Raw genomic sequence first — 23,661 nt, 5'->3', positions numbered from 1 at the left:
CATTTGCCCTTTCATTCGCGTTACGTTCACCGGCAGTATCCCATTCAAGATGTCGGCGACGTCTATGTTCCCCATGTGTGTCCGAGCGAGCAGGGGCCTTCTCAGTCTCAGGAACGGGACCACGGGAGGTTCGGTCGCCGCAGTGACGGACCTGATTCGGGGGCTGTCAACGGAACGGCCTACCACGGTGGAAGGGAGTTCCACAGGCGGCCTCGCTCAGGCGATATTACAAGAGAGGCTTCAACAGCAACAGAAGAATCAGGTGAGTTATTACTGTAGTCGATAGGCAGCTTGATTAGTGACATTCCGCCTGGTACAATGTGGTCGTTGGGCTGCTCGTCGTCAATGTGCATTTAGTGATCAGGCGAAGCTGGTTGTATTCGAAAACAAACCCATCATTTGATTTCAAAGAACTGTCATTTGTAATGGCTGTCATGTTTCGTAAGACACCTTCATGCTCACTCGCCCGGTGTCCTACACCCCACATTGCCTGCTCATGAGCTGGGATTACCAGTCTAGCTCGTTTGAAGCTACGGGATCTGTTTTGCGTCCGTGGTCAATATATTGTAATCTCAAATGGAAATCAGGTACCAATCCAATATACGTCCATTCATTGTTGGTTTTAGTGGTGTCCTTGTGTTGTTTTGCGGTTGCTTTAGCGGTACAAGATAGCTATTAATCTATGTGCACATTGTGGATTACGTTGAAGTATCTGACTGAAGTCAGAGATGTGACTAAAATACACTGTTATCAATTCGAAAGACAGACTCAACCGTTGATCTAGCCGTTGAATGTAACCAAATGAGGGAGGCCGGAATCATCACTGCAGACGTCACATCAAACTCTCTTAAGCTTATTGATATTACCGGGAGGAACATGTTGGCTAGTTAGTAAAACTGAACGTTTAGCTCGCCAGTTAGGTAGCGTTAGCATGGACGTTGAAGTTTTTCTGAAGGTCACTTAGTCTCCCCGCCCCCCTTATTAGTGCATTCCTCCACCTTTTTCCTCTACCAATATCTGACATTTCTATGATAGCTCATTTGTCGTCCGTCAGGGAGACAGGGCATCTAAAATGTGTAACTCTGTACACTGGACCCAGACTAACTCCTGAGAAACGAGTTCTGGAGAACTGGTGCCACATTGAGACTGTACAGTTTATAGATGGTTTTATCTGAAGCATAGGAAGTATGCCAGCTCCTTAGTGTTAGACTAAATGAGTGATCTGAGAACCTGTGTGTGTGTGTGTGTGTGACCCAGGGCCAGCCCCCTCCAGCGGGTGATGGAGAGGGTGGTGGTGACCAGGGTGACCATGGTGACCAGGGTGGCGATACGAAGCAGAAGGAGAACACAGCTTATGCCAAGAAGATAGTTCTGAGGCTGGCTGGGCTAATGGGTCTAGGAGGGGCTGTAGGCATGGTCTACATATTCGGTAAGTCCATTTTTATCGTATTTTTGTCTGTATGTGGTCTCTCTTTCCCTCTGTCTGGTCTTTTCTCTGTCTCTCTGATCTCTCCTTCACTGATATCCTTCCTTGCCTGTCTTGCTTTCCAACTGTCATATCTGACTGCTAACTTCAGATTAGTTTCCAGTGTAACCCTGCAACAAATCAATGTTAGATGGAAACTAGAGAGTTAGATCAGTTGAGACACATCTTCAGTGGCTTCGCCGCCATCCAATGAGATTAGGGCAGGTCCAGCCAGGCTGGCTCAGGATTGGCTGTAGGTGTCCGGTCTGGAGATATGGGAGGGATGGCACCTCCCACTAGAGGTGAGCTAGGAGATGTCAGGAGGCAGTAGTGTCCTGTCTGACAGTCCAGTCAAGGACAGCCTCTGAACTGGCCCTCACCACCGAGGCTAGGCTTCCAGAGATAGCCGTCAGACCAGGGTCACTTTCCTCCGCCCTCCTCTCTGTGGAATATATCTTGATATTTTTTTTTTCGTGGATGCTTATCTCTTTGAAGATGTGTGGCCTGTGATTTTCGGGCCAACAGAGGTTTCACTGGGATGGGTACATAATCATAGTACGGTTTGTTCCTTGGACACTGTTTTGGGAATTTAGTCTTAGGAACCGGGTTGCGATTTGACAAGCTTTTTCCAAGTGGTGTTTTTAATAATTCTTTCTTTGTTTGACTCTACAGGGAGCAATTCAGTGGACGAGCAAGGAAATAAGGTACGTTTTCAGTCTAAGACAAATCTGAATGTACCAATGTGACAGCCTTATTACCTGGTCAGTCTCAGTGGAGGGGACTGGTTTCCATGCGTGACACACTAGGCAACCGTCTGTGATATGCGGCATGTGCCCACAACAAGTTAGGAGACACTAGAAAGATAGGACGCTTCAGAGAGCACACTTCTCTCACGCCTCGCCAGATCCCCTGGCCAGCTTCTGTCTCTGTGTGTGTCCTTTGTCACGCTTGGCTCGTCAGGGCCTCGAGATGTGTGACCGTTTGAAAGGGCACACTTCTCTCAGTCGCTAGCCAGGGGCCTTGTGTTCATGTTCCCAGGTGAAGCTGGTCTGTCTGTCCGGGGGCGCAGGAGGTGTGTGTCTGGGATGAGGGGGCCGTCAAAGCACACTACGCTCAGCTAGCTTCTGCTACTTCCTGTTGTCCCGCTCAACGGACACACAGGGCACCTCACCTGCCCCCCCCCCCCCCCCCCCCCCCCCCCCGGTTCAGCTCCAGCTGTTGAGTGCTGGTGGTTGTAGTCTTTAGTTTGTAGTTTGACATGATTTTTTATTTGTATTATGTAGTATTATTTTATGGCTAATAATTATAATTCCTTTAACTAACTGCCGTCTGTGTTGCTTGTTAACACTAGAAGGCACTAAAAGGTTTGTGCTGCTCTGCCTTGTGCCAAATTGTCAAATGTTATAAAGTATCTAACAGGGTATATTGTTCAAGTTCAAATTTGGCCTAGCAGAAGAAAAAAATGCCATTCTTTAATGTTATCGCATGTCATTTAGTGCTTTTCCCCCCTCAAGTATCGGTTTTGGCACCGGTATGGTTTTAAAGTGTCGATTTTAACACCAGTATCAGAGAGAGAGAAACTATCCCCAACCCTAGCTAGGAGGTGGGAAGACTTCAGAGGGCACACTTATCCCGCCGTCTTCCTTTACGATCCACTCAAAGGCCACACTTCTGATTGGGCCAGGTGTGACATGTGGCCTGTGCCAAGGTGAGTCTGATTGGTGTGGTGCCACAAACTTCTGAGCTGTGATTGGAGGAGTTGAGAGGAGAAGGGTGGCTGGCGTGAGAGAGGGAACGGTAGCCGGTTCTCATCACCGACTTCTGGTTCAGGTCCAGCTGTCCAGTAGCTGATAATAATAGCCTTTAGCTTAACAGGATGTGTAAATATTGGTAGTATTTTCTGTAATGAATTAAAATCCTTTTAACCAAGGTCCACTGCCAAGCTATGTGACACATTTTAACGTGGGTGACTTCTACAGAAGTCTCTCTGGGTCAGTGTCCTCGACACTGATTACAACCAGCCCATGACTAAGTCTTGCTGCTTTAATAGGCGGCCTAAGTTAAGAAACAGTTAAAGGTTATGTTAATATAACTTTTCCGTGTGTGGGAAACTGTATCTGTGTCGTCTCCCAGTGGTGTCCTTAATACCTGCTCACCTTCTAAACCACTTCAAAGAGCACACTTTCGCCACCTAGATGCTAAATCCTCTTACATCTTTTCAAAGAGCACACTTTCTTAGCAGCCTGAGGCTTGTGCCTGAGGTAGAAGGTGCTAGAAGGGGAAGAGGAGGTTTCAAAGAGCACACTTTTCTCACGTCTTCAGTGCAAACCAGAGCTTTTGGCTTGTGCCACAGTTCGGTGGTGTTGGCATGGGAATGGGAAGATACTTTAAGGAGCATGCTCCAACTGTACTTCCTGTCAGGGCATCTTTAAAGGGGCACACTTCACAGGAAGTTGTGAACCATGACGGGTTGGCTACTTCAAAGAAAAGCGCACAGGTGTTAGTGGAGGAAGATGAAGATACTTCGAGACACACTTCTCTCACCTGAAGGCTGCTTCCTCTGGTGGCTCCTTCAAAGGGCACACTTCGCAGGATGCTGTGGCCTGTGACTGGGAGGTGTTAGTATGGGAAGAAGTGTACCTCAAAGTGCACACTCCTCTCAAGGCTTGGTTAGGCCACTTCAAAGTGACAGCAGTGCGGTAGGTGTGACTGGAGTGTGCCCGTCTGGACTGCCTTCCTGTCTTCGAATCGGAGGGAGGGAGGCAAGGAGGAGGGAGGAGGCAAGGTGGAGGGAGACAGGTGGGAGGAGGCAGGGTGGAGGGAGGCAGGTGGGAGGAGGCAGGGTGGAGGGAGGAGGCAGGGTGGAGGGAGGCAAGGTGGAGGGAGGGAGGGTTGAGGGAGGAGGCAGGGTGGAGGGAGGAGGCAGGGTGGAGGGAGGGAGATGGGAGGAGGCAGGGTGGAGGGAGGAGGCAGGGTGGAGGGAGGCAGGTGGGAGGAGGCAGGGTGGAGGGAGGAGGCAGGGTGGAGGGAGGCAAGGTGGAGGGAGGGAGGGTTGAGGGAGGAGGCAGGGTGGAGGGAGGAGGCAGGGTGGAGGGAGGGAGATGGGAGGAGGCAGGGTGGAGGGAGGAGGCAGGGTGGAGGGAGGCAAGGTGGAGGGAGGGAGGGTTGAGGGAGGAGGCAGGGTGGAGAGAGGGAGACGGGAGGGAGGGATGGGAGGGAGGGATGAGATAGGTCAGGGTGTGAGCTTGTGAGGAGGAGAAGCCTGTTCTCATGTCTGGGTGTTCCTGGAGTGTTCCGGAACTTCTGTTCTTCAGTACAGGCTGCACCAATAAGCCCTGTCTCTGCTTCAACACCAGAGTTGTTGGACATAGTGCACCATCACTGGCTTCATCTCAGAATCGCGAAGATCATTTGAGATCCGGTTGGGTTTCTTTCCTGAATGATTTGAACAAAAGGGTTGAAGTTGTGCATTCAGCTATAGACCATCAACAGGCTATCCAGAGGCTATTTTGATTATTATTTATTGATTTTATTTCCACCATGCCATTTTGTTATCTAGGAAGTGAAATCAGGGCTCTTGGAACTAACCCTGTGTCCATTTCCTGTTTCCCTCACCCAGAGCTGTAGGTGTGTGTGATGGCGCCCGCGCATGTGTGTGTGTGTACGTGTGTGTTCCCACGTGAACTGGCTCTCCCAGCGTTATTCGGGAACAGGCCTGCTCCTCAGACCTCTCTCTCTCTCTCTCTCTGCGCCTCTCTCTCTCTCTCTGCCTCTCTCTCTCTCTCTCTCTCTGCCTCCTCTCTCTCTCTCTCTCTCTCTCTCTGCCTCTCTCTCTCTCTCTCTCTCTCTCTCTCTCTCTCTCTCTCTCTCTCTGCCTCCCTCCCCCTCCCTCCCTGTCTGCACAGCAGCTTATCTCTGGATGAGACGGCTCTCGAGCCTGCTTTAACAGGATCGAGACTCGGCCCAGTTCGAGTGCTCCCCTGCCCCTGGGGGACTTCCTGCCAGGCAGGAGTGCATCCAGCCACCTTCCTCTTCAGGAAGTGCCACCTTCCTCCTCAGGAAGTGCCACCTTCCTCCTCAGGAAGTGCCACCTTCCTCTTCAGGAAGTGCCACCTTCATCTTCAGGAAGTGCCACCTTCCTCCTCAGGAAGTGCCACCTTCCTCCTCAGGAAGTGCCACCTTCCTCTTCAGGAAGTGCCACCTTCCTCCTCAGGAAGTGCCACCTTCCTCCTCAGGAAGTGCCACCTTCCTCTTCAGGAAGTGCCACCTTCCTCCTCATGAAGTGCCACCTTCCTCCTCATGAAGTGCCACCTTCCTCCTCATGAAGTGCCACCTTCCTCCTCATGAAGTGCCACCTTCCTCCTCAGGAAGTGCCACCTTCCTCCTCAGGAAGTGCCTCCTTCCTGAGCAGGAAGTGCCACCTTCCTCCTCAGGAAGTCATCTCTCTGACTGGATTGGCTCAGGGAGAGCAGGGGCTTGTGGAGGAAAGATGAGCAGTCACACATCCCGTCTGTCTCAAATCAGTCATGTCTCACAGCCCTAACGAGGACAGAGGGCTTTGTGTAAACATCCTCCTAGACAGCCACTCTCCTGGAGGGTTTCACTCCAACCTACAGGAGGGTGACAAACACCATCCAGGTTGTCAGTAAGATAGTTATGGGACTGGTGTGTGCTGGGTTAGAGTTGGGATGGTACATACAGGATGGGAGCTCTCCAGGAACGTGCTGGGAGATTCAACAGCGTTTGGTCCAAAGGCGTGTAGTACTCCCATCTGACCACTAGAGGGGGGCACTACACCTGTGTCGCTGAATTCGCTGGCTCACCTTTCCCCTAATGCCTTACAGCCTGAGCAATACCCTGCTATTCAACAGTGTTTTACTGGAACATGACTGTGCAAATAAATCTTACTAATATGCCACTTCTTGCAAAAGTTGCCATTGTAAACAGATTTTAATCAGCCTTTCACAATAAGAGTTCAGTAGACTTTCTTATCAACTGTAGTTCAGTGTATGAACAGCAGGGTGAGGCTGAAATGTCTTTGTACTTGAAATCACCACTCACTCCTGCATGGAGAGAACATTCGACAGATATTTTTTTGCGAATTTAGTTTGGTCATAGGAATCCCATGCAGTTTCTCAGGATTATAAAATAATATTGCTTCATTTTTTTTTTTTTTTACCCATTTCGGGGCCACATATGACTTGGTTTCATTGTCACATTGTCGTTGATATCAGCATGTTTGCGTGCCTCATGTGAGATAAGCATTACAGACGTTTAGTTTTACAACCTCGAAAGGAACTATTATTATTTATTGGCTTGTTGTGGTTGTGTGTTCACGGTCAAATGTTCTCTAACTCTTAATTCCTTGTTTTGCTCTCTAACAGATTCCAGATGAATTTGACACTGGTGAGTAACTGCTGCCCTACCTGGTGTGTGTATGTGTGCTCTACCCGATGTGATATGTGTGTGTGTATGTGTGCGCTACCTGGTGTGTGTGTGTGTGTGTGCGCTACCTGATGTGTGTATGTGTGCTCTCTCTGGTACTTTGTGCCCTCACTGAAATTCCATTCAGTCTTGAATTGAGCTGAATCCAATGGTTGTTTGTGAACCACTATTCCGCTTTGTGCTTTAGCTACTTGGCTCATGGCTATGGGCCTCCTCTACCTCCCTGGGGACCTGACTGGCAGTTCACTGGGGAGGGGACCAGACTGGCAGTTCACTGGGGAGGGGACCAGGCAGTTCACTGGGAAGGGGACTGGCAGTTCACTGGGGAGGGGACCTGGCAGTTCACTGGGGAGGGGACCTGACTGGCAGTTCACTGGGGAGGGCACATGTCACCCTCTATGAGATTAGTTGTACTGGTGGCACTAAGGTAGGGCTGGGTGGTATGGCCTAAAATGTTTATCACGGTATAATTCCTAAGCACTGATGGTCATGGTATAGATCACGATATATTAGTTATTCTTAAAATGTCTTGACAATGCAATCTGCATTGGATTGGGTAACTCCGGTGTGTCGCATGAGTTGAATTTTCCAACTTTTGCAGTGCTTTGCCATGGAAGAGCGACTTTAGCGTTAAACAGTAGCCTACGTTTATGGGATCGCAAGAAACTGTTAAATATTTGTAGTGAGTTAGCTATAAACAATTATTACGTGGCTGAATACTCTATTCTGTTGGGCTACAGTAAACATTTCACAATTCTTACCAACCTGGCATTGGATTTGTTAAACGCATTCTGGTTGATTGTTCATATTCGCGCACATGCATGGCTTTAAGGTGGTGAAAAAGATTGCTAGTGTTTCCCCCTTTGGCTGGCACAATTCGACGACACAACTTACAGAGTAGGCTGGTTGTTGGTCGATGTCTGATAACTTGAAACCAAACCATTTCCAAACAACAGAAGAAGCCCCCTTTTTTAACAATTCTTCTTTGTTCGGCAAATCAACCCCACTGGCGTTATTTTCAGACATCATTAACGCTTGCTTACACTTGCCAACAAAAACAGTTTACTCATATAAATGATTGCTTCCTCTGGAGTTGCGCTAGCTTGTTTGTTGACTTTCATTGGCTGGCACAATGCGTGCAGCGTCTGTTTTTTGTTGTTGTAAAAGATGCAAATTTGAACTTGCCCACAAGGCTGTATCACTTGACTTATATTTTATACCAAACAGAAACACTTTACTTAATACATTTATTAATATACCTTGATATACATGATATGATGGAAAGAAAGGAGGTGGAGGAGGGTGGAGAAGGAGGAGGGTGGAGAAGGAGGGGGGAGGAGGAGGAGGAGGAGGGTGGAGAAGGAGGGGGGAGAAGGAGGGGGGAGAAGGAGGAGGGTGGAGGAGGGTGGAGAAGGAGGGGGGAGGAGGAGGAGGAGGGTGGAGAAGGAGGGGGGAGAAGGAGGAGGGTGGAGAAGGAGGAGGGGGCTGGAGAAGGAGGGGGGAGGAGGAGGGTGGAGGAGGAGGAGGAGGGGTGGCTCTGTATGTTTTAGCTTCAACCTCCACTTGTGAAGTAACCTGCATCAAGACACATCCTAGCTCATCATCAGCGGTGCTGGATAAGTGCTGGAGTGAAGCCAGGAATGTAGATCTGCAGGAACATGACTGGAGACTGGGCAGCAGAGCTGTGGAGACCTGGGGAGAGCACATGTAACCCTAGATGACAGTAGTTGTACTGGTGGCACTAAAGTGCTATGATAAGTGTAGGGGGGGGGTTAGTATAAGCTTTCTCCCTCATAGGTTGATTCACTTCATCCTACACACACACAAAGACATCTTTCTCTTTCACACACACCAACCCTTTTTCACTGTGTCCAGATGAGCTCAGCTTTGCCTGAGCATGTGTGGCATTGTCATGCGGAGGGTGTGTGTGGGGGGGGGGGGGGCGGGGGCTGGTCTCCTGTATGATTGATGGATCCTAGAGGATGCCATCTTCCTGGTGCCCCGTGCGGGGGCAGTGCCAGCTGCCTCCGTAGAGAGGCAGAGCACCCTGGTGCCTCTGGTCTGTCACCCAGCCTCCATCTGTCCTGTCACCATCCCTCATCCTGTCAGACAGCCTGGGGACTGGCTGCAAGACCTCACCAGAGACACGTATATAGACACACACACATATACACACTCACTTACTCACACGCAGAAATACCTCAACTGCCATCCTCAACTGCCATCCTTTCTGATTTCCCCTTAGCCCACCGTTCTATTTCAGAACAGTGCCTTTCCTGCAGATGTACCTCAGAATCTCCTGATGTTGTGAAGGGGTTGCCTCTTAGGTTGGAGAGAGACTGGAGGGGAGGGTTAGAGAGAAGCTGGAGGGTTAGAGAGAGGCTGGAGGGTTAGAGAGAGGCTGGAGGGTTAGAGAGAGGCTGGAGGGGAGGGTTAGAGAGAGGCTGGAGGGGAGAGTTAGAGAGAGGCTGGAGGGTTAGAGAGAGACTGGAGAGTTAGAGAGAGACTGGAGGGGAGAGTTAGAGAGAGGCTGGAGGGGAGGGTTAGAGAGAGGCTGGAGGGTTAGAGAGAGACTGGAGGGTTAGAGAGAGACTGGAGGGGAGGGTTAGAGAGAGGCTGGAGGGGAGAGTTAGAGAGAGGCTGGAGGGGAGAGTTAGAGAGAGGCTGGAGGGTTAGAGAGAGGCTGGAGGGTTAGAGAGAGACTGGAGGGGAGGGTTAGAGAGAGGCTGGAGGGGAGAGTTAGAGAGAGGCTGGAGGGTTAGAGAGAGGCTGGAGGGTTAGAGAGAGGCTGGAGGGTTAGAGAGAGGCTGGAGGGGAGGGTTAGAGAGAGGCTGGAGGGGAGAGTTAGAGAGAGGCTGGAGGGTTAGAGAGAGACTGGAGAGTTAGAGAGAGGCTGGAGGGTTAGAGAGAGACTGGAGGGGAGGGTTAGAGAGAGGCTGGAGGGGAGAGTTAGAGAGAGGCTGGAGGGTTAGAGAGAGGCTGGAGGGTTAGAGAGAGACTGGAGGGGAGGGTTAGAGAGAGGCTGGAGGGGAGAGTTAGAGAGAGGCTGGAGGGTTAGAGAGAGGCTGGAGGGTTAGAGAGAGGCTGGAGGGTTAGAGAGAGGCTGGAGGGGAGGGTTAGAGAGAGGCTGGAGGGGAGAGTTAGAGAGAGGCAGGAGGGTTAGAGAGAGACTGGAGAGTTAGAGAGAGACTGGAGGGGAGAGTTAGAGAGAGGCTGGAGGGGAGGGTTAGAGAGAGGCTGGAGGGTTAGAGAGAGACTGGAGGGTTAGAGAGAGACTGGAGGGGAGGGTTAGAGAGAGGCTGGAGGGTTAGAGAGAGGCTGGAGGGTTAGAGAGAGACTGGAGGGGAGGGTTAGAGAGAGGCTGGAGGGGAGAGTTAGAGAGAGGCTGGAGGGTTAGAGAGAGGCTGGAGGGTTAGAGAGAGGCTGGAGGGGAGGGTTAGAGAGAGGCTGGAGGGGAGAGTTAGAGAGAGGCTGGAGGGTTAGAGAGAGACTGGAGAGTTAGAGAGAGACTGGAGGGGAGAGTTAGAGAGAGGCTGGAGGGGAGGGTTAGAGAGAGGCTGGAGGGGAGAGTTAGAGAGAGGCTGGAGGGGAGAGTTAGAGAGAGGCTGGAGGGTTAGAGAGAGGCTGGAGGGTTAGAGAGAGACTGGAGGGGAGGGTTAGAGAGAGGCTGGAGGGGAGAGTTAGAGAGAGGCTGGAGGGTTAGGGTTAGAGAGAGACTGGAAGGTTAGAGAGAGACTGGAGGGGAGGGTTAGAGAGAGGCTGGAGGGGAGGGTTAGAGAGAGGCTGGAGGGGAGGGTTAGAGAGAGGCTGGAGGGAAGAGTTAGAGAGAGGCTGGAGGGTTAGAGAGAGGCTGGAGGGTTAGAGAGAGACTGGAGGGGAGGGTTAGAGAGAGGCTGGAGGGGAGAGTTAGAGAGAGGCTGGAGGGTTAGGGTTAGAGAGAGACTGGAAGGTTAGAGAGAGACTGGAGGGGAGGGTTAGAGAGAGGCTGGAGGGGAGGGTTAGAGAGAGGCTGGAGGGGAGGGTTAGAGAGAGGCTGGAGGGGAGAGTTAGAGAGAGGCTGGTGTGTTTTCTCCTTCCTGCAAGTGTCAAGTTTCAAGCATGAGGGTTTTAAGCATGGGGGCTTGAAGCCAGTGGGTTTTGAACATGGGGCCAGCCAGGGGGCCTAGGGACAGTCTTCAGCCAGGGGGCCTAGGGACAGTCTTCAGCCAGGGGGCCTAGGGACAGTCTTCAGCCAGGGGGCCTAGGGACAGGCTTCAGCCAGGGGGCCTAGGGACAGGCTTCAGCCAGGGGGCCTAGGGACAGGCTTCAGCCAGGGGGCCTAGGGACAGTCTTCAGCCAGGGGGCCTAGGGACAGGCTTCAGCCAGGGGGCCTAGGGACAGGCTTCAGCCAGGGGGCCTAGGGACAGGCCTGGAGGTGAGGTGTCTCCCCAGGGCTTGGCAGAGACGCTAACCCAGGACACAGCTGCCTTCCTGGGGTCCAGCAGGGCTGATGTGGCCTCAAGATGGCTGGAGGAGGATCAAACTAATATCACCCAGAGAGCCCGATAATGACCTCTTTATTAACAGCTTCCCTGAGGGGCCCTATCACCATCTCTCCCTCTGTTGTCTGCTCCTCTCTCGCCTCGTCAGGTGCCACATCGCTCTCCCTCTCCCCGAGGGATCATATCACCAGCTCTATCCTACTCTTTCTGCACCCCCCCCCCCCCCTTTTCTCTCTCCTTTATCGCCATCTCTTCCTGTCTCGCTCGTTCTCTCCTAGGTGCTCTATCGATCCCCCTGTCTGCCGACCTCCCTCCCCGCCCCTCTGTCCCTCCCTGAAGTGCCCTTCCACTGTCTGTCTCTGGAATTACCTCAGGGCTCGGCGTGCTGACGCTCTCCTGGCCTGGAGAGATGCTTATCTTAGCCTAGCCTAGCGTAGCCTAGCCTAGTGTAAAGTAGCCTATCATAGCCTAGCCTAGCCTAGCCTAGTGTAAAGTAGCCTAGCCTCCACCCTGGGCGTTCCCTTCACTCATAAAGACCTCTGATGACCTGAGGGGCTACTGGGGGGCAGGGGTAAACATCAGGGTCCCTAAGGGGACATGGAGGCGGCTGTGCATCGCCTCCCCTCCAACCCTCCCTCCCTCCCCACGCTGCCTCTCCACGCTTCCCCTCCCCTGGGAGTGGCAGAAGGCAAGCGGAGGGCGGGAGGGGAGGGCTGGAGAAGGGCTGGAGAGGTGGATGGGTCCTCAGGGACTCTGCTGCGACGGTCTGGTCGGTTAACAGGCGTGACCCACGTTACCATGCCAAGTGACGGCATTCACAGCCGTGTGTGTGTGTGTGTGTGAGGAAGGAGGAATGGGGTATTGCATTTGGATGGGGTGGAATTAAGGGGGTAGGGGTCACACGTGTGTGTGTGTGTGTGTAGCGGCATGATGCATCGGAGCGTCGGACGCCTCAGTGATGGCGTGATGTCACAGTGCTGTCCCTCGAGATGAAGATGACAGCAGCCATGACCACACACACACACACATATATATACATGTCCATACACACACACACACATTCAGTGAGAGCACATTGTGATTGTAGCACAGCACCAACATGTGGTACCACATCCAGGCCCCTGAGTCATAATCCCAGGTAGAGACTATATATACTGTTGTTTGGACGCTACTTTTGGACCAAAGCGTCTGCTAAAGGAATGAAATGAGTGTGATAGGAGTGAATGCATCAGAGCTGGGGTGGACCAGCACGACACACCCTCTGAGTCTGACTCTGTCTGAGTGGAACAGGGCAGCAGAGATCCAGAACGCTAGTGGCTTACTGTAGAGAGAGAGGGGGGGTTCCAGTCCAGTTAATAGGGATGGACATGGTGTTCCAGTCAAGTTTGAACAACCCGACACGTGTAGCTTCTCCTCCGTCTCCCAGCCCTGGTCCTAGCTCTCCTGTCCCCCTCCTCTCCTAGCTCCAGTGTGTACACACACACACACACACATTCACACAGTAGCCTGTGTCCCTATCTGTCCCCTGGCTCTAACCCTGCTGTTCTAACAGAGACCCTCCTACTGCATCCCCCTTCAAAGGCTCCCTTCAGACCCCCCCCCCCCCTCCCTTCAGACCCCCCCCCCCTCCCTTCAGACCCCCCCCCCCCCCCCTCCCTTCAGACCCCCCTCCCCCTCCCTTCAGAGCCCCCCCCTCAGAGGCCCTCCCTAACCCCCCACACACACAAGGAGAGGGTGACAGGCAGGAGCATCGTTTGTCACCACCCGAGAAAGAAGCGCTTGAGCATGCGGGCAGAAGAGAAGCAGGGAGAGAGGAGGGGAGGCGGGAGGAGAAAGGATGCAGAGGAATAATGGTGTTTGGCAAACGAGCTGAACATATGCCACCTCAGGAGGATTAAAGGCAGGCTTTGTTAGGACAGGAGGCCCAGCTATCGATCTACCTCTCCCCCCCCCCCCCCCCCCCCTCTCTCTCTCTCTCTCTCTCTCTCTCTCTCTCCTTCTAATTTGGTGGGGAAGCCTCCATTTCTTACACCCTCCTTGTTGCCTTGTCTCCCTCTCTCTATCCCTCCCTCTCTCTATCTATCCCTCCCTCCCTCTCTCCCTCCAGTCCTCTTGAAGGGCTACCAAGCTACAATAGACTTCCTCTCTATTACACAGACAAACAAGGTTAGCACAAGAGCCCTCCTCCTCTCTCCTCTTTTCTCGTTCTGTCTTCCTCTCAGAGTCAACGTCCAGATTTCGTCAGACCCCAGTGTCGGTTACCTCAGAGAGGGGTCAGCGAGGCATGCTGGGGGTGCTGGGGGTCTAGGGCCGTGGGTGTGGAGCTCTGGATGTGGAGCTCTGGGTGTGGAGCTCTGTAAATTCTGCTTTACTTGTAAATGCTTTCTTTCTGTCTCTGTATATAGACACCTCTCTCTCTCTCTCACCCGCCCCCCCCCTCAGCTGACCAAACCATCATCCTGCTTCCCTCCGTCTCTCTCTCCTCATCCTCCGTCATCATCCATCTATTCACCCCTCCTCCATCAGCCCCCCATGCTGTTATTAGCATGATAAAAGCCTCACTTGGTCCTTCCTCTCACACACACACACACACACACACATAAACACACACACACACATAAACACACACACACATAAACACACACACACATAAACACACACACACATAAGCACACACACACATAAACACACACACATAAGCACACACACACATAAACACACACACACACACACAAGCACACACACACATAAGCACACACACACATAAGCACACACACACATAAGCACACACGCGTCAGTGTCCTGGAGGGGGCGGCTGACTCCCACCCCCTGCCTAGCGTGGCACTCCTGTCTCATGGGAGAGGTTAGTCTACAGGCTCGGTCACTATCCCACGCTCCCTGAAGTGTGTGTGTGTGTGTGCCCTCCAGGACTAATCAAACACGTGATCACTTGATCTGTTCATCTCAGATGATAACACACACGTTCTGCTGGATGAAGCGTCCACGCTACTGTTGCACACTCCTCTCTCTCTATGTGTCTCTTTCTGTCTGTCTCTTTGTGTCTCTCTCTGTGTCTCTCTATGTCTGTCTCTTTGTGTCTCTCTCTGTCTCTGTCTCTCTCTATATCGCTGTCCCAACACTCCTTTCCTCCACCTCTCTCTCTCCTTTTACATCTCCCTCTCTCTCCTCTCGCTTCTTCGTCTTCCTGTCCCCGAGGACTCAACCCCCCAGAGTCCCTTGCCGCGTGCTTTAGCTTGGGGGGAAAATGCCATCTGCCATAGCAATGCTCAGATCAGATCTGCTGTAATGACGCTGTGGTCTCATGGGAGATGCAGTTCTTTATTGCTCATTAGGACTACATCTGTGGACTTCCTTTCTCTCTGCCAGAAGAACCGACTAATGACTTGGTTAGAACTGGTCCGTGGAGGGATACAGTCTAGTTCTGCTTCTCTACCTATTCTGGTATTATAGAGAAGCCGGATGTTTGCGGTGTTAAAACATTACTTATAAGGCACAAGGGATATTATAAAATAGTTGAACATGATCAAACTTTTTCCCCCCAGTGTTGTGTGTAATGTTGTCCCTGGAGGGCTGGCCTGACTGCTCCTCTCTCCTTCAGACCCACAGGTCGTGCAACAGCTGAGGAGAACTTTCAAGTACTTCCAAGACTACAGACAGGTACCTACTCTGTGATTGGTCTTACAGGAGTAGGCTTTCAAAAAGCCAATCATTAAATCTCTTCTCACAGTCCCGCTTCGATGCTTACCTGACCACAGGCAGCAGCTACCCGTGTTTGTTAAGGAAACACTTTAATCCACAACAAAAAACAAACGCTGCAGAACACTGCTGTGGTCCAGTAGTGAAGATGTCATATGTGTGCGCCCTCAGATGATCATGGAGCCCACTAGCCCCAGGCTGCTGCCTGACCCCCTGAAGGAGCCTTACTACCAGCCCCCCTACACCCTGGTGCTGGAGCTTACAGACGTGCTGCTGCACCCAGAGTGGTCGGTACGTAGCCCTGTCTCGCCCTGCCTCGCCCTGCCCTGCCTCGCCTCGCTCCTCCCCTCAGTCCTCTACTTTTTCACCCCCAATCTCACCTCTCTTCAACCCTGCCTCAACACCCCTCCACACACACACGCGCTCTCACACACACACACACATGTCCACCCTGTTCCTTTCTCCTTCTGTGGTTTAGGCCATCTGTTCTGGGGAGTGTGTGTGTATGTGTGAGAGAGAGAGCGAGCGAGAGAGAGTGTGTGTGAGAGAGAATGAGAGAAAGAGAGAGAGTGTGTGTGAGAGAGAACGAGAGAGAAAGAGAGAGAGAGTGTGTGTGTTTTGAGGACCACCTGTCAGCCTCCCTCCTCTGTAAACACTCCTCCTCTCCTCCACCTCCTCTCCTCCACCTCCTCCCTCCACACTTTCATCTGTGCTCTCCACCTGTCTGCCCTTCCCCCCCCCTTCGGCCCCGCTCACCTGGCCAGGTGTGCTTGTGATGGGCGCGTGGGTGACAGGTGGGCTGCAGCAAGGCTGTAACCTGACACCTGCTTGACAACGCCCTCCGTACCTGCCCCAACAGACAGGTAGCGCCAGTGTGGTCCAGCCCCCAGGACCTCAGCCTGGCCTCTCTTGCTCCACTTCTGGGTCTGCTGTTTGTGACACAAGGTGTGTGTGTGTGTGTTCCCAGCTTGCGACCGGCTGGCGTTTTAAGAAGCGTCCAGGCATTGACTACCTGTTCCAGCAGCTCGCTCCTCTCTACGAGATCGTCATCTTCACCGCCGAGACCGGCATGGTGAGCAGGCTAACACACACACAACGCTAACACACACACACCACGCTAACACGCACACACAATGCTAACACGCACACACCACGCTAACACACATCACACTAACACACACCACGCTAACACGCACACACCACGCTAACACACACCACGCTAACACACACCACGCTAACACACACCATGCTAACACACACACACACCACCATATGTTGCAACAACTCCTGCGTGTGTGTTTGTGCATGCTGAGGCGTGCCCCTTCGACAGCCACATCCACCCTCTCATTCAGTCAGAGCTGGCCCACGCTTGTTTGTTGTGATCACTCTCCTCCCATCTCTCCCTCCTCGTCCTCGGTCATCAGGCCTGAACACTTCTCCTGGCTCTCCCCCAGAGCCCCACTCCCAGGTCCAGTCTGCTGTACTGGGACCTCCCATCTCCTTCTCCTCTTGTTTGTTTAGCGTCTGGGCAGCCGCAGCCCCCCGGGGCCTCCTGCACTCCTAACGGCCCACCCACCTGGCCTTCAGTCAGGCACAGAGCAGGCCACCCTGCGCCCGCCAGGACCCCTCTCTCCAGGACCACATTCACATGCTAATGAAGATGAGGCCTCGAGTCTAATTGGCTGTTGAGACCGTTCCCAACTTCAGTTTGCTCTGTTGGATCTTATGGGTTCAGTTTGAACATTTGGGCTTGTTTCAGTGCAAGCGTGGATGCCTGTGTGGGGGTGGTGTACACAGGAGAGAGAGCGATAAGAGAGGGACCGGCTGCCAGGACTGGTGTAAACATGGACACGCACTGTTGTGTCCCATGTGTTTGGATAGGCCTCTTCACAGGCTCAGTGCTTCTAATACCCCGTATGAAGTGTAGCTAAACACATCTGAAGCCTCACACAAGGCCAAGCCCCAGGAGAGGACACATGAGGTGGGAGACACCTCAGTGAGGAATCCTCTCCTCCACTCCCAACGGTTACCCAGCATGCTTCAGTCACGAATATTGTGGGAGTCGAGGAAACGTAAAAAGTGTGATGAGGGACTCAAGAGTGTGTGTGTGTGTGTGTGTCTCTCTTTGTGTGTGTGTGTGTGTGTCTCTCTTTGTGTGTGTGTGTCTCTCTTTGTGTGTGTGTATGTGTGTGTGTGTGTGTGTCTCTCTTTGTGTGTGTGTGTCTCTCTTTGTGTGTGTCTCTCTGTGTGTGTGTGTCTCTCTGTGTGTGTCTCTCTGTGTGTGTGTGTCTCTCTCTCTGTGTGTGTGTGTGTGTCTCTCTTTGTGTGTGTGTGTTCCTGTAGACGGCATACCCCCTGATTGACAGCATCGATCCCCAGGGTTTCGTCATGTACCGCCTGTTCAGAGACGCCACACGCTACATGGAGGGACATCACGTCAAGGTACTCACACCCAGACGCCTGGCTCACCCCCCCACACACACACACACAGTCCTTGATCTCAAGGTGTCTGTCTTGTCCCTACACAGCAGTCAGGCTGAAGCCCTCATGTCACTATACTGCTCTCCTACAACCCAGCACAACTGTAGAGTCCCTCTCACACACACACACACAGGCCCCCCCCCCCTCGTCCCCGGAGCCTGACCCAGGCGTCACAATGCTGCCAGCCCCCCTGTGTCTCCTCCTGAGCCATCCTTCTGCTGCTCCTTTCATTCTCTCTCCTCTCTCCTCCATCACCTCCTCCCCTCCTCCTCCTCCGGCTCCGCACTCACAATGGAGGCTTCTCTCCCCCTCCCCCCCTCTCCCTCTCTCGGGCCTCATTAACCTTATGGCTGCCGCTCTTCCCCCTCCCCCCATCCTCCCTCTCTCCCTCTCCTCCTCTCTCTCCCCCTCTCTCTCTCCCCCTCTCTCTCCCCCTCTCTCTCTCTCCCCCTCTCTCTCCCCCTCTCTCTCTCTCTTATTGAACAGTTAAGAAGTGTGTTCACCGACCTGTTGTCTTCCCTCAGGATTCAGCTAAGCTTAGTCCTAGACTGACAGGAACAGTTACATGAAACAGGTTTTTATTTATGTATATATAAATGGTTGTCCCTCAGCAGAATAACCACCCAACAGGTGTTGAGACGGTTACGGCAGCTCTGACTTCATGTTTACATGTTCACACAGCTGAGTGGTTTGAAGTCAACACACCACTGCATTCAGGCGGCCTCCCCTGTGTGGGAGTGGTGGTTACTGTGGTTACTGTGCTGACTCTGCGTCCTCACTGATCTCTCTGTGATCTCTCTCTGTCTCTGAGTCCTCACTGATCTCTCTGTGATCTCTCTCTGTCTCTGCGTCCTCACTGATCTCTCTGTGATCTCTCTCTGTCTCTGCGTCCTCACTGATCTCTCTGTGATCTCTCTCTGACTCTGCGTCCTCACTGATCTCTCTGTGATCTCTCTCTGTCTCTGCGTCCTCACTGATCTCTCTGTGATCTCTCTCTGTCTCTGTGTCCTCACTGTTCTCTCTGTGATCTCTCTCTGTCTCTGTGTCCTCACTGTTCTCTCTGTGATCTCTCTCTGTCTCTGAGTCCTCACTGTTCTCTCCATGATCTCTCTCTGTCTCTGCGTCCTCACTGTTCTCTCCATGATCTCTCTCTGTCTCTGAGTCCTCACTGATCTCTCTGTGATCTCTCTCTGACTCTGCATCCTCACTGTTCTCTCCATGATCTCTCTCTGTCTCACCTTAAAGCATGCATCTCTCTCCACAGTTCTGACCTCCTGCTCATATCTCCCAACCCTCCTTTTCCCTCGTTTTCTGTGACCCCCCCCCACCCTCCCTCCCTCCCTCACCCCTCCCCACCTTCCATCTGGCCCTCTAAAAAAAGCAACAGGGAGCTAAGAAGGGAAGGGGAGGGAGGGCTGGGGGGCTGTCAGAGAAGGGGCATTTCGATGGTGCTCTGTCAGAAGAAGCCTCCAAACAGTGTGGACACACAGATGTGATCTGCCAATATAATGCTGCCGGTCAGGGTGACGAGGGCCGCGTTCAGACACAGGGCCAAACCAACCGTGACGGAGCGGGGGGGTTTGGGGGCTAGGAGCTAGAATCTTCCAAGGCGGGACAGTTAGTGGAGGTCATGGGCTTGTCACAGGTGCATATGACGGGGTCCTGGGTCCAAAGAGAGGGTCATCAACTGCCAACTGAAGAATTTCAGAAGCTTGACTGTTTATTTTATGGTTGGTTTGTATCAAGGCAAGTTTTATCCAGAAGTTAACAGTTTGAGAAATGGTTTTGTTTAAGAAACAAGGGCTGTAACCAACTTTCTCCAACCCTTTGAACCCCGTACAGAACAGACGTGTGTGTGTGTGTGTGTGTGTGTGTGTGTGAGAGTGAGACACCTCACAGCCTGTTGTCCTGTTCAGAGATCACAGAGGCTTGCTGTGTAACAATAGCTCCCAGCACCACGCCCCCCCCCCCCCCACACACACACACACACACACACGTTCATGTAGCCAACACGCTTCATGCAGGTACACACACACACTTTCCCCTGGTCCAGCTGGCCAATGCAGGAGGGGTCTGTGCGCTTGGTGTGTGTGTGTGTGTGTGTGTGTGTGGGGGGGGTTAATGGGGCAGATGGAGAGGGACGCTGTTGCCGGGCTCATCTGGACCCCCCCTCCTTCCCCCCCCTCCCACCGCCCCCAAAGCTGTTGCTCACACTAGCCGTGTGTGTGTGTGTGTGTGTGTGTGTGTGTGTGTGTGTGTGTGTGTGTGTGTGTGTGTGTGAGAGAGAGAGGAAGGGGTTGTGTCATTGTGCCAGTGCATGTCTGTATTTGATCTCTCTCAAACTTTCATCTCTTCTGCCTCTCCTCCTTTTCTTGTCTCCCCTCTCCTCCTTCTCCTCTGTCTTTGTCTCTCCTCTCTCTCCCCCCCCCCCTCCAGGATGTGTCGTGTCTAAACAGGGACACCTCCAAGATCATCGTGGTGGACTGTAAGAGAGAAGCCTTCAGCCTGCAGCCCTTCAACGGCATGGCCCTCAAGAAGTGGGACGGCAACTCTGAGGACCGCACCCTCTATGACCTCGCCACCTTCCTCAAGAGTGAGTGAGCGAGAGTACGCATGTGTCACTTACACCAAAGCTGTGTGTCTCAAGCAAGATGGGGTGTTTGGAAGGGGGGGAGGGGGTGTATGTAGAGAGAGAGAGAATCTTTCGAGGATCCTCTTTTTATCGATTAAGTTTCTGAACATGCACAGGTGTGTTAGACTTATGCTTGTTCTTTCTGTAACCGTAACAACCCCCCCCCCCCCCCTCAGCCATAGCTCTGAGTGGAGTGGATGATGTCAGAGGAGTTCTAGAAAACTATGCCCTGGAGGAGGACCCTATAGAGGCCTTCAAACGCAGACAGGCACAGCTGGCACAGGTGTGTCTTCACACACGCACATGCATGCACGCCAGATCAGCACTAATGTGTCGAACCCATAAATGACCATTTCTTTCTTTCTCTAATTCACTATTTGTGCCTCGTATGTGTGTGTTTGAATCCTCATATCACTTATAGAAAAACTGACTGTGTGTGTTTGTGTGTATTTGTTGATTCTGTGTGTCTTTGTGCGTGTGTATGTGTGTGTGTGTGTGTGTGTGTGTGTATGTGTGTGTGTGTGTATGTGTGTGTGTGTGTGTGTAGGAAGAGGAGCAGAGGTTAGCAGAGCTAGCGCAACAGAAGAAGCAGGGCATCTCTTTAGGTTCCATTGCCGGAAGGTTCTGGCGTTCCAAGCAACAGTGAGTGGTCCCAATACCCACCAATCACGGCCCACCTCTCCAACGTGTCCGACCAATGGGACCGCGGCCGCAGTCATCCGGGTGGGCGGGACTTGCGACCTTGTCCGGAAGCGTCCAATCAGATGGAGCGGACTGCCAAAACCATGCCTCGGGGGGGGCGGGACTGTAGAGGAGCAAACCTAAATCATCATAACCTGTGCACCAATAAGGAGCAGCTTCCTGGGTCTGGAGGGGGCGGAGGCAGCGCATGCCCCCCTAATGCTTCTATTGGTTCTCTGTTGTCACTGGACACATCCTAAAGGGTGCTGATTGGTTAAGAGACGTTCATCAGCTTCTGCTCATTGGTGGTCCGGAGGCTGACCAGATATCAGGGCTTCTTACCTGCAACTCCTGCTCTGGGATCTGGGTCTCCGTACCCAGAGGCGGTCTGAGGTCACGTCCTACCACCCGATTTCATGTTTGTACTTCGAATTATTATATTTTTGTTCTTTTTTGTTCATGCAAATGTAAACGAGACTGTGCTGACCCAAGGTTTAGAACTTTAAAAGTATAATTATTGTTGCTATCGGATACATGTTTCGTCCTGGGAGGCATGCAACGGCACTTTTCCGCTCTCCACCAATGAGATCGCCGTGGTTCGGACAGGCGCTGGGCTCGGCCAATCAGACGGGGTGTGACTGCGGGACGAGCCGATGCACAAGGACTGAGTGGTGGACGACATGATCTCTTCTCTAAGCCAATGAGAGCCCTGGGATCTGTTGCTGCAGGGAGGGGGAGGTTGTTGGGTTGTCCAATTAGCAGAACTGGGATCTGTGCTGGGGTGTGTGCTTGTTGAATGTTCTGTGAGATCATATTCATGTGAAACATTCATTCACCGAGTCCCAAATAAAGGAGAACTGGCAGTGTACCACGTGCTGAACTGTGTTTGGTTTAACAGGGATCACCTGAACCTTCTTTACAACCAAATACTTCCTATGATGTGGGTTATTCTTTGTGGCATGTATCTTTGCAGAAGCCGAGTCTGCTTTGGTACTTGATCCTCTCCTGTTTACTGTCTTAGAAGGATTTTCTTCTCCATTGTCTGTTTTGATTATTGGCTCAATTATTTAAACTGAATTAAATAAATACCTGGCAAAAAGTCTTCCTAATCCTAACCATTTTGCTCCAGGTGTGAACTTTCTACCTGGAATGAATGACTAACTGGCGATAGGTCAAAACATTTGAGTCAACCTCATGACGTTAATGCATTTTTCCAGCGGCTGTTTGGTGATGATGAGTGAGTTCAGGACGCTCTTGCGAGGTTATGGAGCTTTAAATACATCTTTAAAGTGGCGATTAGATTCCTTTTCACTTGTTTAGACGATTAACTCTGAACAAACAACCGAAGCCTCTCCGCCAGGAACTGATTTGGCCCAAGAGAATGTGTTGGCACTACTGATCTGAAGGCACAATATTTGCCATGACAGATTACTGTCGATCAATGCCCGTCATCCTTTGAGGATTTATTTGCTTTTCGTATTTAACGCTAAATTAGTTGCTATTCCGCTTTCAACGGCTATTCAGTTATTTAAAAGGGATTATATTAGAAATCCAATTATAGCTGTATTTCCAATAGGCTACTCGATAATTAAACGACAGTTTTAAATTAACAGGAAAAACAGTAAATAGCCTACGTTATTTTAACGCTTAAAATTTTAATGTAATTGAAACACAGTTCTTCGAAATTCAAGACAGAAAGTAGCAAATTGCCTTTCCCACAGACGGATTTCCCGTTCTAATACATTTGATTGGGGGGTGTGGGGGGGGGGGGTGATGTTGAGTCAATGTAGGCTGTAGCCACGTCGCCAATTGGCATTAGAGATGTTAATGCTACCGTTTGTGGTGTGTGAAGGAGAGACATGTGGCTCGGCCATTCACAGCAACATGCAAACTGTTCGGTGTCAAACCCATTCTCCCAACAGACACCCCCCGGGCAGACACGTGCCCATATGTGAATGCCTAAGGGCTCTCCTTGTGTCTCACGGGACAATAGGGTTAGCTCTTTAGTTAATCTCTCGCTTTATTCTAATGACATAATTGTTGGGAATGTAGCTCTGGCAGTAGGCCTACCCGATAATTTGTTTATATATGAATTCAAACGTAACATTTATTTTTACGTGTTACCATTGCTCAAGGCTGCAGTAACTATTGTAGGCCTACTGTGATTCAGTTTCCACAACTTTTATCACCATACCACCACTGAAACATACTGCCATTCCTCATGATGGCAGCAACATGGGTTTTTAATTTAGCCATATCGTCCTAATTAGCATTCCACAGATTGATTGACAGGGTTCAGGAATTATGATACACTCGAGACGGGCCTACTTGGGAGGACAGTTCCAACAGTTTCCCAGGAAAATGCAGTAGTGCCTTGGTGGGAACCTTGAGGTTATTCGGTCAGATCTGTGTGTATTAATTACTCTGCAAAAGGCAATGTGTCATTGCATTTGGACCAAGCAGCACGCGGCAACATCGGTTTGACATGCGAACAAACTGCATGGAAACAAGGTGTCACCTCGAGACTGTAGTCTTGTAAAACATCATGCACGCGGCGTTTGGGAAGCCTGGGAATAGGTCCACCTCGAGCTCGGGGTGTTGGACTTGACACCTCAGCAGAACGCGCCAGTTCACATTTATAAGCACCCTGTGCCTTCTGCCACCAAGTCACACCTTTACAAATGTTCTCACTGCGTGCCTTTCCGCCCCTGGCTGTCTGTTCATCTCTTGTTTCGTCACCTTTGCGAGGACACACGCTC

At 51.7% G+C, this 23,661-nt stretch overlaps 1 protein-coding gene across 1 annotated transcript; it reads left to right on the top strand.

Annotated features, from left to right (window-relative positions):
- Positions 1 to 22: 22 nt before the first annotated feature.
- On the top strand, positions 23 to 21,205 carry timm50 (translocase of inner mitochondrial membrane 50 homolog (S. cerevisiae)). Its single transcript, XM_047036278.1, has 11 exons — positions 23 to 262; positions 1,258 to 1,429; positions 2,138 to 2,169; positions 6,850 to 6,871; positions 15,011 to 15,069; positions 15,280 to 15,399; positions 16,076 to 16,180; positions 17,452 to 17,550; positions 20,026 to 20,182; positions 20,398 to 20,504; positions 20,769 to 21,205. The coding sequence occupies exons 1-11, from the start codon at positions 50 to 52 to the stop codon at positions 20,865 to 20,867; spliced, it is 1,185 nt and encodes a 394-aa protein (XP_046892234.1). The 5' UTR covers positions 23 to 49; the 3' UTR covers positions 20,868 to 21,205.
- Positions 21,206 to 23,661: the final 2,456 nt, after the last annotated feature.

The sequence above is a fragment of the Hypomesus transpacificus genome, chromosome 15 (assembly GCF_021917145.1).
Source record: "Hypomesus transpacificus isolate Combined female chromosome 15, fHypTra1, whole genome shotgun sequence".
Lineage (NCBI taxonomy): Eukaryota > Metazoa > Chordata > Actinopteri > Osmeriformes > Osmeridae > Hypomesus > Hypomesus transpacificus.
Note: the sequence above shows the minus strand (reverse complement) of the source record. Positions and strands in the feature narration are given on the sequence as shown.

Coding starts and splice junctions, on each gene's coding strand:
- timm50 (XM_047036278.1), top strand. CDS start 50: ATGTCGGCGACGTCTATGTTCCCCATGTGTGTCCGAGCGAGCAGGGGC. Junction 1,430..2,137: donor AGGCATGGTCTACATATTCG/GTAAGTCCATTT, acceptor TTGACTCTACAG/GGAGCAATTCAGTGGACGAG. Junction 20,183..20,397: donor CCTCGCCACCTTCCTCAAGA/GTGAGTGAGCGA, acceptor CCCCCCCCTCAG/CCATAGCTCTGAGTGGAGTG.